Source organism: Stegodyphus dumicola, chromosome 4 (genome assembly GCF_044657685.1).
Source record: "Stegodyphus dumicola isolate Sdum_Otavi_A_Nest chromosome 4, ASM4465768v1".
In the NCBI taxonomy this organism is placed as follows: Eukaryota; Metazoa; Arthropoda; class Arachnida; order Araneae; family Eresidae; genus Stegodyphus; species Stegodyphus dumicola.
The window spans coordinates 14,779,448-14,797,229 of record NC_140771.1 but is presented as its reverse complement, the minus strand read 5'-3'; the positions used below and the strand labels follow the sequence as shown (position 1 = coordinate 14,797,229).

General features: G+C 33.4%; 1 protein-coding gene across 2 annotated transcripts in view; it reads left to right on the top strand.

The window, feature by feature from the left end:
• Window positions 1–17,782, top strand: part of LOC118204174 (E3 ubiquitin-protein ligase RNF220-like) — a 97,343-nt gene that overhangs the window by 27,022 nt on the left and 52,539 nt on the right. For both annotated transcript variants that reach the window (XM_085814589.1, XM_035376502.2), the window contains exons 3-5: window positions 2,936–3,053; window positions 3,167–3,209; window positions 9,518–9,560. In XM_085814589.1, coding sequence (XP_085670715.1) covers window positions 2,936–3,053; window positions 3,167–3,209; window positions 9,518–9,560 — 204 coding nt within the window. The remainder of the gene's footprint in view (window positions 1–2,935; window positions 3,054–3,166; window positions 3,210–9,517; window positions 9,561–17,782) is intronic.

The following is a 17,782-nucleotide window of genomic DNA, read 5'->3' as shown; positions in this document are numbered from 1 at the left end:
AATGAAAAGTATTTCCAGTGTGCATTTCCTTATCAGCCCGAAAAGCGTTAAATTGAACTGAATTGGATTCTTCACTTAAGGTAGAATTCGGAAACATATCCATCATCTTATTTCGGACTGACGTGAAAGAAGAAATCCTGAACTAAACAAGGCAATCAAATTATTCTGTTGCCATTCGCAAGTACCGTATTAGTAGAGTGGCCTTTCTCGTCCTACACTTAATTAACAAGAACAGAAATTCGTACTTGATACTTGTTGGATTTCAAATGAATGTAGTTTGTATTTTATACTTATTTTCCTTTAATTTTACTTAACGTCGTTTGGCCGCTAATAATTATTGTTAGTTTAGCTTCTTGGAAGTGGCAACAAAACAATTTATAGAATTAGCAAATGTATGTTTGTGTAGTTAGTTAGACTTATTAAAGAAGAATGACTTGTTAATTGAGTGATATTTTATTTAAGTTCTAAACATACTTTCAGCAAATAAATGAATACTTTAGAATATTTTCAGTAGTCTCTTAGGGTCCGTGATATGCTGGTAGGGTAATAGTTTATTTTGGCGCATAAGCGAACAATACTTACATTTTCCGATCAGAATTTTAATTTCCCGGTGCTGATAAACAACTTGAAGGTTCCTATTAAATATGCTCATGTATTTTTTAAATTTAATTAAATGTTTATAATTACCAATGTACGTCATTTTTGAATAACTGGTAAAAATAAAATTGTCTATATATTATAGTTACTGTACCTTTTAACTGTAGATGTAGATGTTGGTAATAATGCATAATGGGGATGGTGTTGGGGTCCGTGGAATAGTGATGATAAGTCCCTCCGCATACAAGATACACTGTAATTGTTAAATATTCCTAACTTCCTCCTTAAGAACCTATAACCTCATGCCATTCCTTTAGTATATTCGCAGTATTTCTTACAATACTTTTATTACTAATTTCTTACAATACTTTTACTACTAATATCATAAAACTAATAGACAGCAGTGAATAAAGTTGCCGCTATTCAGAGAATGTTAATTTTGAGGCTGTTTTAAAGAATTGCAATCTGTAGGATGTAAGATCCAGTTGTCCTTGTCACTTCATCTGAGTTTGACGGAGCCTTGGAAATTTTTTAAGTGGATTCTTATGCCCTCTTCGATTTCATTTGTAAACCGAAGCTAATTTTTCTGACAAGAAAGAATTTGTAAAATATTCCGAATATTTCGGTGTCTTTTTTTTTTTTTTTTTTTTAATGAATGGTTCCAAAAAATCTAACTTTTTGAGCATATTGAATATACAACCAGTTTTGTCAGAAATCGTTCAGAAAATATATGGGTTCCTGGAAAACCAGTATCAAAGAAGAAAAGGTTTACTTGTGAGGGTAGTAAGTTCATTCCCCCCCCCTCTTCTACATATACAACAGAGTCTGTTTTTCAAGAATCAGGGGAACGTGAAGCAAACATGTCCTGTATCTGAATTCAAAGTAAGAGAAATCATAAGTGGATTGATTAATTATTCCCATCACAGTATTTTAAACCCATCTTAGAAAGGATTTGTCATATTGGCTGAAGTGCTTTTGTATACTGTACGAAAATGTCATTGCGGATTTAATTTTTGTGTTTAAATATTAAATTCAATTTTCCTTCACAAATATTATTTGCGTGAATTGTTCGTGTCGAAACAGGAGAGATAAAAGGTGAAATTAGAAATTTTTGAGGAGCTTGTTGACTGTGCCTTTTAGTGAAATTTTCAGCGGTTTGAGAAATTCTCTCGGCTGGAAATCAGGCAGAGAAAAAAAAAGAATGTCAGCGTATGATTCTTTCGTAATACAAATCACTATTTAAAAAGATAAAAAGTAAATTTGAAAGGTTTGTAGAAACATTAGGAATTTTGAAGCAGGAGTCATGAAAAATGAGCAACGCCTTCGCCGGGAATCGAACCACAGACCTCTGGAATACGCGCCCAGCATGCAGACCACCAAACCACGAAGGCACGCTAAGAAGGCGGGGAAAATACCCTATAAATTCCCCTTTTAAGGGCGACTGGAGTTTTTTTAGGGAACCCAATCGCCAAATCCTAGGTGTGGAGAATCATCATCCACCACCCTTTTAGTTTGGGCGCCACTGAAGAGACATTAGGAATTTTTTTTAAGCAGGAGTCATGAAAAATGAGCAACACCTTCGCCGGGAATCGAATCACGGACATCTGGAATACGCGCTTAGCGTGCAGACCACCGCATCACGAAGGCACGCGCTAAGGCGGGAGAAATACCTTATAGGTTTCAGATTTTAAATTACGTCCAAAGAGTCTTTTTCTAACATTTTGTGTGTTACCTTTATGTATTAAATATCATGTCCTTCGCACTTAAACCATAAAATTCAGTTCGAGAGCAATATCGAAAAATAATTTTAAATTGAGCATATTTTTAGAATTTCCGATAAACAGTCTCGCGCGCTGGAGGTAAAAATGTTTTTCTGTGCAACGTCGCCATTGCTCGCTTTGAAATCCTTGAGTTTGTAAATCAAACATTCGTTAAAGTTTTACAAAATATGAAATCGATCATAAAAAAAATTCCAAATTTGGGCTTCCAGATGCCCATATTCGCAATAGGATTACGTCATTCAAAATTGGATGGCTGTAGGTACCGTTGTTTTATCACAATGCGAGAAACATACATACATACATTTATGCAGAATCTTCATTATTTAATTTCTTCAAATATAATGCAGGACTCTAATTTAATTTAAACTAACATTTGGTGGCAACAGTTTGAAAAGTGAAACGGACATTCAGAGTGATTCGACGCAAAATCACAAAACGAAAACAATAGTCCCCCAGGGACAAAGCCCCTTTGGACTAAAAAAAACTCATGTTGAAATAAATTATGATGTTTATTTGTTGTTTGATAAGGTATTAAGAATTTTTCCCCCCTTCTGCAGATAATAAAAGGAAGAGAGAAAAGGAGGAATGTTGTCCTGTTTGTGGTATAACTGTTCGTTTACCAGAACTCCAATCGCATTATATTCAGGAAGTGGAAAAACTCACCAAAATACCAAAGTTAGTAAAAAATTATTTTTAAACTAGTAGAAATTTGTTAGTAATATATGTTCTTAATTATAAATTTTTTTCAAGAGTGACCAAAATGTACTCATTACATATGTCATTTACAGGAGTTTGAAGAAATCTCGTCGTGAAGAGAGCAGTATTAGTAAGGTAAACTTATTTTTAAGAATTTCGAAGACTAATGCTTGAATTTTTGGGGATTTTTGTCCCTTTTTTACTACATCTATGTGTAGGGGTAAAAAAAGAGAGAAATTTAGCAGCCAAGGTAGATTGTGCAGAAAAATTAGTTTCCTAATATATATATGTTACGGTGAAACACCGAAATCTGGAGAATGTCGACTTTCCCCGGTGAATGTCAACATCCACATAGTCGCTCGGTGTATATCCGAAATATTTTCCAAATACTCTTATTTCTGACTTACACCGGTCAAAGTCGACATTCCCCATGTACTAATGGTGAATGTTGAACATATAAGAATATTATATTTCCTTCTCCGTAATTCAGTCGCGAATAAACGCACTTGAGACTCAAAATAAGAACTTAAGAATATAAGAACTTAAAACACACAGTACATTCAAAATGAGAATGGAAAATAATTGAAGTTAAAAACTTACCAAATTATGTGATTCAAATCTTATTTATTGCAACAACTTAAACTATTATGACACTTTGAGTTGCACAAGAGGTCCTTGCTTTTACAAGTGAATTTATTTGTGGAACACTTTTTTTTTTTGCAATGACAGCGTGTACATATACTCCTCTTTTTTCGACCTACACCAGAGCATATCTGTGATTGTCGACATACACCGGTGAGGGTCCGAATGTACAAGAATTTAATGCAGTATTCGATCTTTCACCGACGTATTTGGTGAATGTTGACATTCTCCGGTGAAAGTCGACATTCTCCAATTTCGGTCTTTCACGGTCATATATATTAATTGATTATTAATATATTTCAGATTATTAATATAATATGTAATTGTATTAATAATCTGAAATAAATATTAAAAAATTGTATGTAATAATAAAGTTATTGCATGAAAAACATCAAATACTTATTTAGGACTTTGTTGCTATAGTAAGAAGTACTTGTCTGTTCCATAGGGCGGCATGAGCTACCGTTGGATCATGCTTGATTGTTCCGCGGGCCGGCATGACTCATCGATGGGTCACGCTTGTATATCAAAAAATGAGTAGTACAAAATTTTATTTTATTTTAATTATTCAACAGCATACATTAACATTTCAACATTATAATCAAACATTCAAATAACTTAAAATGTAATTTATAAATTAAATATAATTATTAATTTCTTCTATGCAATTTTTTAAGGCAGGCTAAACAAAGTGCCGGCTTGCTCTTACAGTTATCGCAATATGCTGTTATTTTCTTTGCGCTATTCGTGGCGTACTGAGTACCTTTTAGGCTTGCTAAGCGTTTATAGCATTTTTTTGCATCGCTTTCTTGTCTTCCTCGCGGAGTTTTCTAACGAATTAAAAAAATATTTTCTCTTTATTGTTATTATTACTTCACTAGGGCGATTCACAAAACGGACGGACCGCTCATTCAAGTGCCGCCTCACGAAAAGAACAATGAATATCCGCACCGCCGGTCAACTTGTTAATGTAGATTTACGTTTGTTTATATAAGCTTAAAGAAAAATTTAGTAATCTGAGTTTCTCTATCTAGAACAAGTTGACAATTCATAAAAATGTGCAGGTAAAAACAATAGCAGTATAATATATAAACAGGCAAAGTAAAATACATGACATATTGGAATAAATTATGAGGGAAATCATGAATAGAAATAAATGAAAATTCTTGCATAATTTTTCATGATGATGATGATGATGTATTAATATTAAATCTCCAAAAGTAATATGGTCTTCGGTCATTTCTATAGCTTATGGACCATACAGAACATCATCTAAGGATAATAATGATATAAAATTTTTAAAAAATACGAAAGCTCTCAGATTTTGTGTTACGCGCAAATGGGCGTTTTTTTTTTTTTAACGTTTTGTGTGTTACCTTTATTTATTAAATATCATGTTCTTTGCACTTAAACCATTAAATGCAATTCAATAGCAGTATCACAAACTAATTTAAAAAGAGCATATCTGTAGAATTTCCGATACACAGTCTCGCGCGTAGGACGAGTTTTTTTTTGGGGGGGGGACTACAGTGTTGCCATTGCTCACTTTGAAATCGTTGAGTTTCTTAATCAAAAACTCATAAATGCTTTACAAATTATGAAATAGATAATAAAACAAATTCCAAATTTAAGCTTCCAGAAGACCATATCCGGGTGGAGAGGTACGTTATTCAAAATTCGAGAACTTGTTTTATCACAATTGTTGTTTTGTCACAATGAGGCAATGTTTATACCGTTGTTTTATCACAATGCGAGAAACATACATACATTTATGCAGATTCTTCATTATTTAATTTCTTTAATATTGTTGCGTTATTTTTTTTTTCCTTTACTTCACGTTCGTAAGTACGGGTTCGTACGGATTTGGAGTGAATAACGAGAACAGCACTTGATGAAGTATGGAAACACATATTTACCAGTATTAATGAGAACAGCTCAAAAATCGCGTTTACAGTCGTCGAAGAACTACTATAAACACGCTGACACAATCAGCGACACAGCCTCCAGGTTATCAGGCTATAACGGTGGAGACAGCTTCACTGCAAAGCACCAGAGTACAGCTCCCGACTCTGCTCGGTCGTTCTCGGAATTCCACGTGCTCTCGAAACTCTCCACGCTACAACTCGCGTTTCACTCGACGATACACTAAAGTACAGCTCCGGACTCCTCGGTTCTGTCGTTCCCGGAGCTCAACACTCTCTCTCGACGACCGCGATATACTAAGAGACTCTTTTCGGTGCACTCGACGACTCACTCGGCACTCGCTGACCGACTTTCAACTCGATAGGCTCTCTAACTCCACACAGACTGACTGACTCGATACTAACTCTCCGCGTACCAGCAGGGTTTATATAGCTTTTGGCTTGTGTTCGAGAATATTCTGGGCTAAATCGGTAAGAATTCGTTCCAAAAGGTTCACCATCCGTCCATGGCATATCGCCAATTTTGTCGCCAAATGTGGCAACCGTGCTTTCCCTTGCCATTTTACGGCAATCCTAAACCTGCTTAGCGGGGAAGCTATCTTACCGTGCCTGGACATTTTGTAACAATATAATACAGGGCAATAATATTTGTGGCAACAATTTGGAATGTGAATCGGACTTTTCAACGCAAAATGCCAAAACGAACTTAATAGCCCTTCTAGGTTAACGTCCTTTGAGCTATTAATATTTTATTAATCAAATTTTATATTTTTCTCAGGTAACTAAATTTTCGATCTTTAATGTTCCATAGGAAAATACTTTGTCAGGTTTTACTGAATTGTGGATATGTTGTTATTTCAGACACATAGAGGTATATAAATTTACTCATTTTTTTCAATAAAAATATCTTAACTTTAGCTTGCAAAATGTAAAAAACTAATTGATTACGGGAAGTTCGACCAAATCACAAAAACTGATTCAGAACTAAGTAGGACTGACAAACAAGAAAATCTGTCTTAAGTTTGGCTTGCAAAGTGGGTCACTCTTCTCTTACCATTGTCAGCAAGTATATTAGTGAGGAACTAAATTTCTATTCCCAAATTTAATTTAAGAAATTTATAGTATATAATATTTTATAATGTTAATAAAGGCAATGAAATATTTTATCTAATAGCAAATTTTATGCTTTCACCTCAAATAGGATGGGATAACTTCCGTTGTGCCTCAGACAGCATTTTCATTTCACAACATTCCCGTAACATTTGCAAGTCATTTGGAATATTCTCGGTAAATCCCTGGAAAATATTTTACGAAGAATATTCCTAGGATTTTTCTCCCATTGTCCAATATATGGGAAGAGAGAATAGTTATTCCAATGGAATAGTGGATCTTCTCTTATAGTGGAAAGAATATGCCTGAAGTATTCCACAGAAATATTTTTCTGCTCTGGGTTTGGGGGAGGGAATCATTTTCCCAAAAAACGTACCAATTTTGAAAGAGAGTTACTTGTGTTCGTTTCTTGTAGAGAAGCCGAAAGAAAACTTTTTGGTATTGACAAGGTAACAGATTTGCTTAATGTTTATAACTTAAATATCTGGAGCATTCCTAAAGTATGTAAAGAATATTCCTTGGATATCTCTGGGAATATCCGTAGCAGGTGGAAACAGGCGGGCATTCCGCTTTATATGATTGGAAGATTGTGGAGGTTTCATAGAATGTTTTCATATTCCTCCTGGAATAGCTCAGAGTTGTTCTTTTGTTGTGTGGGACATTAACACATCGATATTTCAAAGGGCTTACTTGAAATCATCGCGCACATATGCAGCGTCTGCCACTAACGAATACGAAGAAAAATGTCAAATGCGGGTGTTCATCATGATATTAGACTCAAAATTACGCTTCAGAGAAACAAGAGTATTCATCCAGATTCCTTTTCGAAAGAATAAATAGCTGCAGATGACAAAATGGCTATTCAGAGGAGCAGCCGTACACAAGACAGTCAACATACTCGGAGCAAAAGAACAGACAGGCACTCGGAGGAAGTTGCTTCCAACAACTTTCCCGATCTTACCACATCTCCTATCTTAACCATCCTAATAAGTGCTGATGTCAATTTCTGTTTTGCTCGTCGAAGAAGGGCTGATTTAGTTTGGCTTGGTTTATGTGATTGCAGCAAAGCGCACGAGGTAAGAAGCGCCTGAAGGGAGGGATTTGTTCATGGAAGACTTTCAAAGGGAAACTGCCTCTTATCCACATAACATGTGGGGAAAATCACGAAAGCGCCCATACCCATTCGCTGCAGCCGCCTGCAGTCGAACCTAGGTTCAGTGACTTTACTACTCGGTCCCTGGTGGGTCTTCTAAGGAGAAAGGATGCATTTAATTGAAACGCAGAGAGAAAAACAACGCTTTGCTGACGACATATGAGATAGCGTTCCAAATTGGAGGGGGGAGGGGAGAAGGAACTTCCTACATTGAACACCACATACATATCGGGAATAATCAATCCTCCTATTTCAATACCACTATATCGAATATTTCCAGCCAAAAAGATGATTTCAAAGAAGGAATTTAATGATCTGCTGGAAATGAAAATAATAGAAGAATGTTAGGCTCCGTATGCTGCGCACATGAACCTTGTGCTCAAACCAATCGGAAAAGTACGTTTTTACTTCGATTATCGAGGACTTAAATGCTGTTACTATGTCGGGCTCATATCCACTACCTAAGATGGATGACTTATTTATTCTATGCGGTTAATTATAAACCGTATACGACAACGACGCTCTTTTATAGGATCAGATTATTGAATTGAATCTCTTCTTTTTCACGATTGACGAATCACTAACAGTTGAAAGATTATCGGAAAAGAGGAATCATTCAAGAGCGGTGCGCAAGAATGGAGTGGAAAACCAACACACTCGAACCACTGAGACCTTGGATTGAGTTCTTTCAGTTGTAGGTTTGAGATTTTCTAAAATTTCCTATCTAATGACAACTAAACGTAAAATTTTGGAATGAAAGGTGCTCAAAAGGCTAGGAAATTGTAAAGAGGAAACTTATTCCCATTTTTGAACAGAAATGTTCTCTCCTAAAAGGAGAATCGAAATTTCTTGGCACGCTTCTAACAAGAGCTTTACAATAAGAGTGAAAGAGCTACCGCTCTGTTTTGTAGGATCACGACTTACTCGTGAATTGGTCCTTTGAATAAGTTCTCGAGGGGATCATGCATCCTTAATCCAGGTACTCTATGAGGTATATTTTATTTCTTGGACATGATTGCACCTTGCTTTTATTCAAATGTATCACTTCTTCAGCTTCTTCATGAAAGTGGACATCTCAAAAATCTTACTGCTGGTTCCTTGTCGGGACAACATCAGAGCTAGAGGGAGAGGCTGTAATGAAGCAAAAAATTATATACTCTCTTCTCTCATTTTGGGTTTGTACTGGTAGGAAGGACTTTACTCTCCTTTCACTAACTTTTTAATTTGAATCACATCTTAAACTGTGAACTGAAAAGTGTAATGCGTGACTCTGGAGACGCTATAGCGTAAGGAGATATAATCCACTCATATCTGATCTGTATTTTTATGTTTTCTTTTGCATTTGTTTCATATTGTGATTTCTCAAGCAAAGATTTTCAGGTTACCTTTCGAGTCATTATCGTGGGAAAAAATTCCTTTCACATGCTGCAAATCTTACCCTAAGCGTTTTGAACTTTCAAGTTTTACATCAGTTAGTTAAATGGACAATTTATTTCTCGTTTAAGATAGTTTAATTTTATTGTATAATTGTAGATACTGATTTCGAGAAAGTTATTTGAAAATATAGTATTGTTAATTTATATAATAATACTTTTTTTTTTTTTTTTTTTTGGTAGACTTTCGTTCAAGTGAAGAGGAACAGAGAGAATCGTTTATCAGGTAAATAAATTGTCATGGATATTACTTTTTAGATTTCAGTTTTTAAAATTATATTTTCTTTTAATTTAATCTTTTATGTAAAGTTTGTTATTGGCTCACAGATGGTGGCTAGTCAATACGGCTTTGTAAGCTGTTGCAGCTCAAAACTTTAAATTGGATATAGATTTTTAGAGGCAAAGTGGCTAAGGAGGAGAATGGAACTAAGTGTCAATTTTGAAGTAGACAAGTTCGTTCTAATTTCGAATGCTGATTTTCTTCCCGTTCTGTGGAAGTTTCAGTAACTGAGTTCTGAAATTGTTTGAATTAAATGAGACCCAACTGTTTTGATATAATCCCCCCCCTTTTTTTTCCATTTGCTTCAAAAAAAAAAAAAAAAAAAAAATATACAAGAAAGGCGTGAGGAGAAACATTCGACGTAATGAAAAAGTAGAAACAATTGAATGCGCGGTGGAATGTTCTATTAGGCGATCGAATTCAGAGAGGCATTTTGTTCTGGCTTTTGGCAACAGTTATGAGCTGAATTATCGATTTTTCTTCTTTCATACTCTGCTCGGTGCATCGGAATTCAGACGATAACGTATTAGCAGCATGCGGTGAATAAATATACTAGAAATGAAAGAATCTGCATTAAATTAAAATGTGGAGTTGTAGGGAGTGCTCATTTAGTTTTATAATCGCATTTCTTAGTTTTAATTTTTTCATTTTGAAAAAGTGGTTTTGAATTCTTATGACGATTCAGAAATAACAAGTTAAAAATTGTTATTTTAATTAAATGTATTGCGTTTAAATTCATTTTCTTTAGCAGCATTCTAATTTGGCTGTTTTAATAATGTATTCTCACTGTTTCTTAAGTGCTTTAATAAAACTGTCCAAATACTTGCGATAAAAAATACTTGTGATTATCTACTTTGTGTATTATTTATCATTCTTGGAAAAGTTCTGAATGTAGATTCTTGAAAGAGATGAAAACATGTGATTTCTGATTAAGAAATTCACAATTTTTGATGCAGTAAATCTCACAGAAAAACCTGAAATGATGTCAATTAAAGAACGCAAATTCAATAGAAAAAGTAGAAATTTTATCAAGAAATCAAGTAGAAATTTTATCTCGAAAATTTTGTTTTTAGTAATAAAATTATATTAAAAATCGCTTATTAAATTTTAATTTATCTCTTTACATTTAATTTAATTTTAATTATTTAATTATTTCAATACGTAATAATTAATTATTGAGTAATTTTCAATTGAGTTTTAATTAATTAATTATATGTATAATTATCGATTAAATAACAATTAATAAACATTAATTAAATAGCTATTAATTAATTTGATAATAATTGACTATTTACTTTTGTTTACTTTTGTACTTTGTCTTCCATAGGGCTCCGGTACTTCTAATTTTAGAAATTAAGCCCTGCAAAGAAGATAATTAAGATCAAATAACAAAGGTCACCACAATAGAACATTGAAATGTATTGATAAATTGTTAGATTGTATAAATGAATAATTTGAGTTCGAGTTTAATGGCATCATAATTTTGCGCTGCATTTGTATTATTGAGAAAATGCCAACGTACATCAAAAGAAGAATGTGATAATTTTTCCAGGAGGGGTTCGGGGATTTGTGTAAATTGTTTTACTACTGTAATTAAACTCTATTTTAAAGAATATTTTTATATTGCTTATTTAAAACTCTGATGAATTCATTTTCTGTTCATACTTGTAAATTAATTACATTTTTACAAAGCCATGTTTTGTAATTTAAAAGAAAAGTACTATGGTATTATTTTGGTAGCATCATTGTTTTTATTTATATTTATTTATTTATTTATTTATTATAATGCTTTCGGAATTTAAATTTTAGGTAAAAATAAGATTTGAAGATCTTTTAACAACCGAAGTGTGATTAATTCAGCAGCATACGATTGTTTAAATTTTGCTTAGACTATTTCAGATGCATATGGTTCATTGAGCCGCAGAGCAAAAGTTGACTTCTTTCTATAATTCAATCCAAGCAAAATTATTTTTATTCGTTTACCTATGCGCAAATGATTACTAGGGTTAGATTCGTAAGGGATATTAAAATTTTAGTTCTTTAATTAATATGTAACGTTCTATTGTGTTAATATAACCATTTATTTTATGTTTTGGATCAGTGGAGTAGCGAGCCTAACTGGCGCCCCCTCTCGAAACAAACACAGCGATATGATGAAAATCTTGTTTGGAAACCATTTGGCGCCCCTCTGCGAGCGGCGCCCGGGGCATCATACACCCCCTTGCCCCCCTCGCTACGCCACTGTTTTATATCTTTACTGTAACTTCATCTTTTCGTTTCCACGCCAGAATGCAAATTAGTCGCGAGTATTTAAACTGAGGTTTTTAGATTGTAACAACTTGTTTTACCTTGCTGTTTTAAGTTAAATTTCACAAATTATAATCCTTCGATGAGTCACAGAAAACCGCGAAGTTAAAAAACTGTGAGATAGACATATATGCAATTTATTTACTATAGCAATCGTTAATTTTTCAAATTTTATATCAGCGTCAAAGTTCGCCAAAAATATAATTCTTCTAAGAAAAGTTGATTAAAATGCAGTTTTGATAATAGATATTATCTACAAAGATACGGTTGAAATTCGCTAGGAATATCATGAAAAATGTGCTTTTTCATTCCCATTAATTAGAGTGCACAGATGTTGTATATGAGAGTGTCACTACATGTTGCACGTGTTTTGAGATTTCTTTACTTAAAAATGGGGTTTGTATGTCATAACTTGTATTTGTTCCATTTCATTAATGTTTTAAAACAGTGATTCATATCAAAATATTGGATTCTTTATTTTTAATTAAGAATATTATTTCTAAGAGTTTTGTGAGAAGCTGACTCGAGAAATGCTATTTTATTTATTTAGAATCTGATAGCATAGTTGTAGAATCATTAGGATTTTTTTTTAAAGCAGGAAATGTGAAAATGTGTAACGCCCTTGCCAGGATTCGAACGTGGACCTCTCGAATACGCGCTGAGTGTGCTACCGTTACACCACGAAGGCATGCAGAAAAGAGGGAGAAAATACCTTATATACTCTCCCGTTTTAAAGGGGACTGAAGATTAAGTAACCCAATCGCTAAATCCTGGTGGTGAAGAATCATCATCCACCACCTTTTAGTTCGGGCTCCACCGTAGAGTCATTAGATTATTTTGGAGCATGTGTACATGAAAAATTACCAATGCCCTTGCCGGAACTCGAACCTGGACTTCTCGAATACGCTCAGAGTGTGCTACCGTTACTCCGCGAAGGCAAGCAGAAAGGAGGGAGAAAATACCTCACATACTGTAGTAAACACTCTCCAAGATGACCCCTCATGATTCCAGACAAATTTGAGCTTCTCCGGATGGACGTGGTCGCTTTAGAGACAGGGTTCGTACGGTCCGTAAGAGTCCTTGAAAGTCCTTAAATTTTTTGGAATCGATTTTTGGTCCTTAAAAGTCCTTAATTTTGGCCAAAATCAGTAGAAGGTCCTTAATTTTAATCATCTGAAATTTCTGTCTGTTTTACGACTGCCATTTTGAGTGTGAATCACCATTTTGGAGGAATATTTTTGGCGATCGCTTTTGGAGAAGTGAATTCTTTTATTAAACGGTTCTAAATTTGGCGACTTGTCAACATTTTGGCGATTTTAACATCAGTTTCTATAGAAAATTTTTAATTCCGAAATCTGAGAATTTTTCGACGATTTTTTTTTAAAACGTCGTAACATTGATAAATTTCATTGAAATAATGGTAATATATTGAAATTATATTGAAAAAAATAACATTATAATAAACCATTTTTATTTTTCGCTGTTATATTATAAAGTTTCATTTTGGCAACTTATTATACGATATTTTAAATCTGAAAAATATTGTCGCGATTATCAATTTGGAAAAAGATAAGCTGAAAAAATAATAAAGTGCCATGTTTCGATTTATTTAATTCCGTTATAATAATAAAATTTTAAATTAAAGATAAGTTAAGTAAAAGTTAGGGAAAGAAATAAAAATCCATAAAAAATTATGTTATTAAATTTTCTGAAATACTGCAAATAAATAATATTTAAAAATAATAAAAGCAGACCTTTTATGTAAAGCAAAATGCATAGCAAAAACTTTAAATTATAAATTGTGTTTAGTAATTACGAAAACCAATGAAATCCGCCTACATTATTTTCTCTTTCGGTTTTTCATTTCGTTTTACTTCCTTGTACGAAATAAAGCGGCAAAATTTTCATTCGTCATTACACTGTATGCCTGGTCTAATCAAGGAGAGCCCTGTATAGAAATGTCGCCGCTTCTGAACTTTCTATACTATTAGAAGACTTGCTGAAGGGACATACACAAATAATCGAACTGCGCTTTCATCCTACGATGGATACCAACTTGTTTAACATTTTCGCTACTGAAAAAAATCTGATGTGTACACAACATGACTTCCTTGTACGGAATATTAAATTATACGCATTTTTTCTTGCATTTCATTTAAACTTATTGGATTGAACTGTTATATAATCCAATAATTATATAACAGTTAACTTATATATTTCGTTCATATTATAACTCATAATGCACAAAATTTATATCATTTAAAGAATAGAATTATCTAATCGTTGCCACATGTTCTATTCAAATACTATAATAAAGCTAGAATGATGTATAAAAGAAGTTAAGCAAACAAAACAAAAAAGAAACAGTTTTTCACAGACGATTGAGTATTTCTCATTCAATTAATTCAGTTCTCACTTCGCGAGAAGGCAAAAATACATAAAAATTCAAAATATCTATATTAAAAATTAACGAAGTAAATCTTAAACACTTATTTCCTCGAAAAAATTCCAGAAAGAATTAAGCATGATTTAATTGGCAATAATAAATGAAGGCGTTATCTTTGTTGTTGCGAAACTAAGTTTCTCTAGATTGGCAACAAATCCACTAGTCTCATGTTTCAAATGTAAACATCAATGGGCGCCATAAAAAAAAAAAAAAAAAAAGGCTTAGCGGCACTTAGACAACTTTAAAATTGTTGATAATTCTAAAAATATTGCACACAGATTTACTAAAGGCATAAAAACCTTAACCGGAAGATAAAAACAACATAATACAATCATTTTGAAAGCAAAAAAATGTGCAATTTAGAAACATATAAGGGTAAAGAGACTGAGATCACCGAGCCGGGTAACAGAGTGGATATATATATATAAATATATTTATATACGTTTGGTGCGGCCGATTGCAACCAAAAAAATACGAGGTGCACATCTACATGTTATAGCAGTCCTATATACAAAATTTCAACGTTCTGAGGCTACATACGTTCGTAAAGACGCCACGAAAAATTCTCTTCAGAATTAATTTTAAAGCAGTTTTATAATTTTTTGAAGGAAAAGAGTATTTTATTCTGTCCTTACGTACATATATCACGCAAAAACATCGTTAAATTGCATTCGATAGCGGTCAAAATGGATATTTTCGTTGAAATATGCTGCCTGAAACTTTTCGCGATTACAATACTTCCTTTTTACTTCGTACAAGGAAGTAAAAAGCCATCAGAGATCATCGCTCTAACGCGAGTCGTAAACGGAGCAGCCATTTTTTGGATTGACGGTGCTCCCTTTAGTTTTGAACCATCATATTGCCGTCTGCTGGTCATTTTCTGAATTACAAGGATAACCCTTGCCAATATAAAAATTAATCGTGCAACGTTTTGGAATTTTACTGCACTTTTAAGGTGATTTTTTTTTTTTTTTTTTTTTAATTTTTTTTTATTTGGATCACCCATGGAGGTAGGAAGTAAGATGGAGTCGCCCTAAACAAGTTTCTCCCGTACCCTGCTCTGAAGCACCGGCGATCCCTACGTGGTGACCAAAACATTGGGTCATTTACCATTGAGTTCAATGGGATTTGACGCGTTCGGATGTAAATATTTTGTAATTACGTCGTAAATATACATATAAATGTTTACATTTTCTTTTTCTACAACACTTCAGAGTCCTAAGTATGTGAAAACAACATATTTTTAAACAATATTTCATTCTGAACGGAATTAAATGCTATACTTTTCACAGGACAGTTTTCTCAGAATGGTTTAATTTGAATGAAATATTTTCACATGTTTTCGTTAATTTCACCAGAAAAAAAATTTAAGGTAATTCGATTTTATTCGGTTAAGGTACAAAAATTAAGATCAAAGTTTATTGTATTATTAATATTAAAATTATGCATTATTTTTCTATTTATAGAGCTTCTTCCTAAAATACTTTTTAAAATATGACATGATTTTTTTTGGCTTCTGAGGCATCTTTTAAATCGGCAAATGTAATTCTATTTATAATTAATGCTCTATGCGGTTCATTTTAAATTATAGAATTATTAGGAATTAGCGAAATACTTTAAATAGTACTTGACTTTCTCTGAACATTTCTGAAAGGGAATAAAATAAGTTTTTTTTTAAGTATTATTTAAAACTTGTAACTGAGTTATTATAAAATGTAAGGGGAATAATTCTTTTAATTATACTTATCAGATTTTTTTTTTTTTTTTACTCTTCATTTCAACAATACATATTCCAAAACTCTTTATTGTGTTCTTAAGTGCGCATCTCATAGCATTTGCTTGACAATACCTTTTAACAGATTGCTTAACAATACGAACAATTCTTCTTAAATAGTTTTATAACGTATTTGTCAACAGGATTTCAATTTATGTTTACAATTCAATATTAAGTTTTTTATATATTTAGATAACATTTATAATCATTATAAATTAGATACATTTAATAATTAGATTTCTTCACAGTACTTTCACAGTTGTTTATAAGTGAATAAATTCTTCATTTCAAATACATTTATAAATAATTTAATGAATATTTAAGTATTTTGTCAAAGGCAGATACATGCTTTTTGCAAGCACATGCATAAATACCCATACATATTTCCTATTTTTCATTTCCGGCATGTGCAAATCTTTAATTTCTGTGCATTCACTATATTTTTCGTTTAAATGTACCGTAAGGTATTTTTCATTCTTTAAGCATAACATTTTTCTTAAAATCTATATTTTTGTAGTGCAACAGCTTAGAATTTTATGAAACAAATTCATAATCAAAATCGCTCTTGTTAGTTATCGAAAAATAACCAAGATGTGATTTTTGCGTAAATGTCACTAAACTATACAAATTGCTGTTATCCATCACACTATGAATGTTTCTTTCATGCGAAAGTGTCCCTTTTTCGATTTCTATGGAACTGTCGTGTGTCGAAATACTATCAGAATCTTGTCAAGCGAGCTTCTGAATGTAAACAAAGAACACCCCATCTGGTGACCCAAGCTTCAAAGCAGTGCTTCACTTTTAGCGCGGGTTGGCCCCTCCTCCCTTTCCAAGCTCCATGGGATCACCTATCTGTTGCTGAAGAGAAAAACATTTGACACTTAATTTTTTTTTTTTTTTTTTTGTTCCTCAAATGTTGTATTATCTATAGTTTTACTTGCTGGACCAATGATTTTCTCTCCAGCATGTGAGCTTTCTTTTTTAGGGAGCTATTAGGGTTTTCGGAAAATAATGCAGGTTTTTAACCTGTATCTTTAAAGTACCATAACTCAACTCAGAAACAATTTTATTAATCAAAATAAGCAGCAGCCGAATTAATGCATTTTTGCCAATGAGATATAAGTTTATTTATGCCGGTAGAATGGAGTTCTGAACGCGATAAAGTTGTCAAAGACGTTTTTGACCTCGTCTTGGTCTCTGAAGCATTTCTTCTGCAGAATGTTATCCAGATGTTTGAAAAAGTGGTAATCGGTCGGCGAGTGGTCAGGCGAATATGGGGGAAGAGGGAGTTTCGTATCCCAATTCGCCCAATTTTCTGTAGGGTCAGTTGCACGACGTCCGACAAAGCATCGTCGTGGAGAAGAACTTGCCGCTTTTTGTTGACCAATTGCCGAGCACATACGTTGCAATTTTTGGTGCATTTCGTTGATTTGCTGACAGTACTTATCTGCTGTAATCGTTTTGCCCAGATTTACGAAGCTGTGGTGGACAAGACCGGCCTCAAACCACCAGTCACCATAATTTTATTTTGGTGCAAATTTGGCTTTGGAAATTGTTGTGTCTGACCGCGGTCCAACCACTGAGCTGAATGTCGCCAGTCGTTGGAGAGAATCCACTTTTCATCGCACGTAACAATTCGAT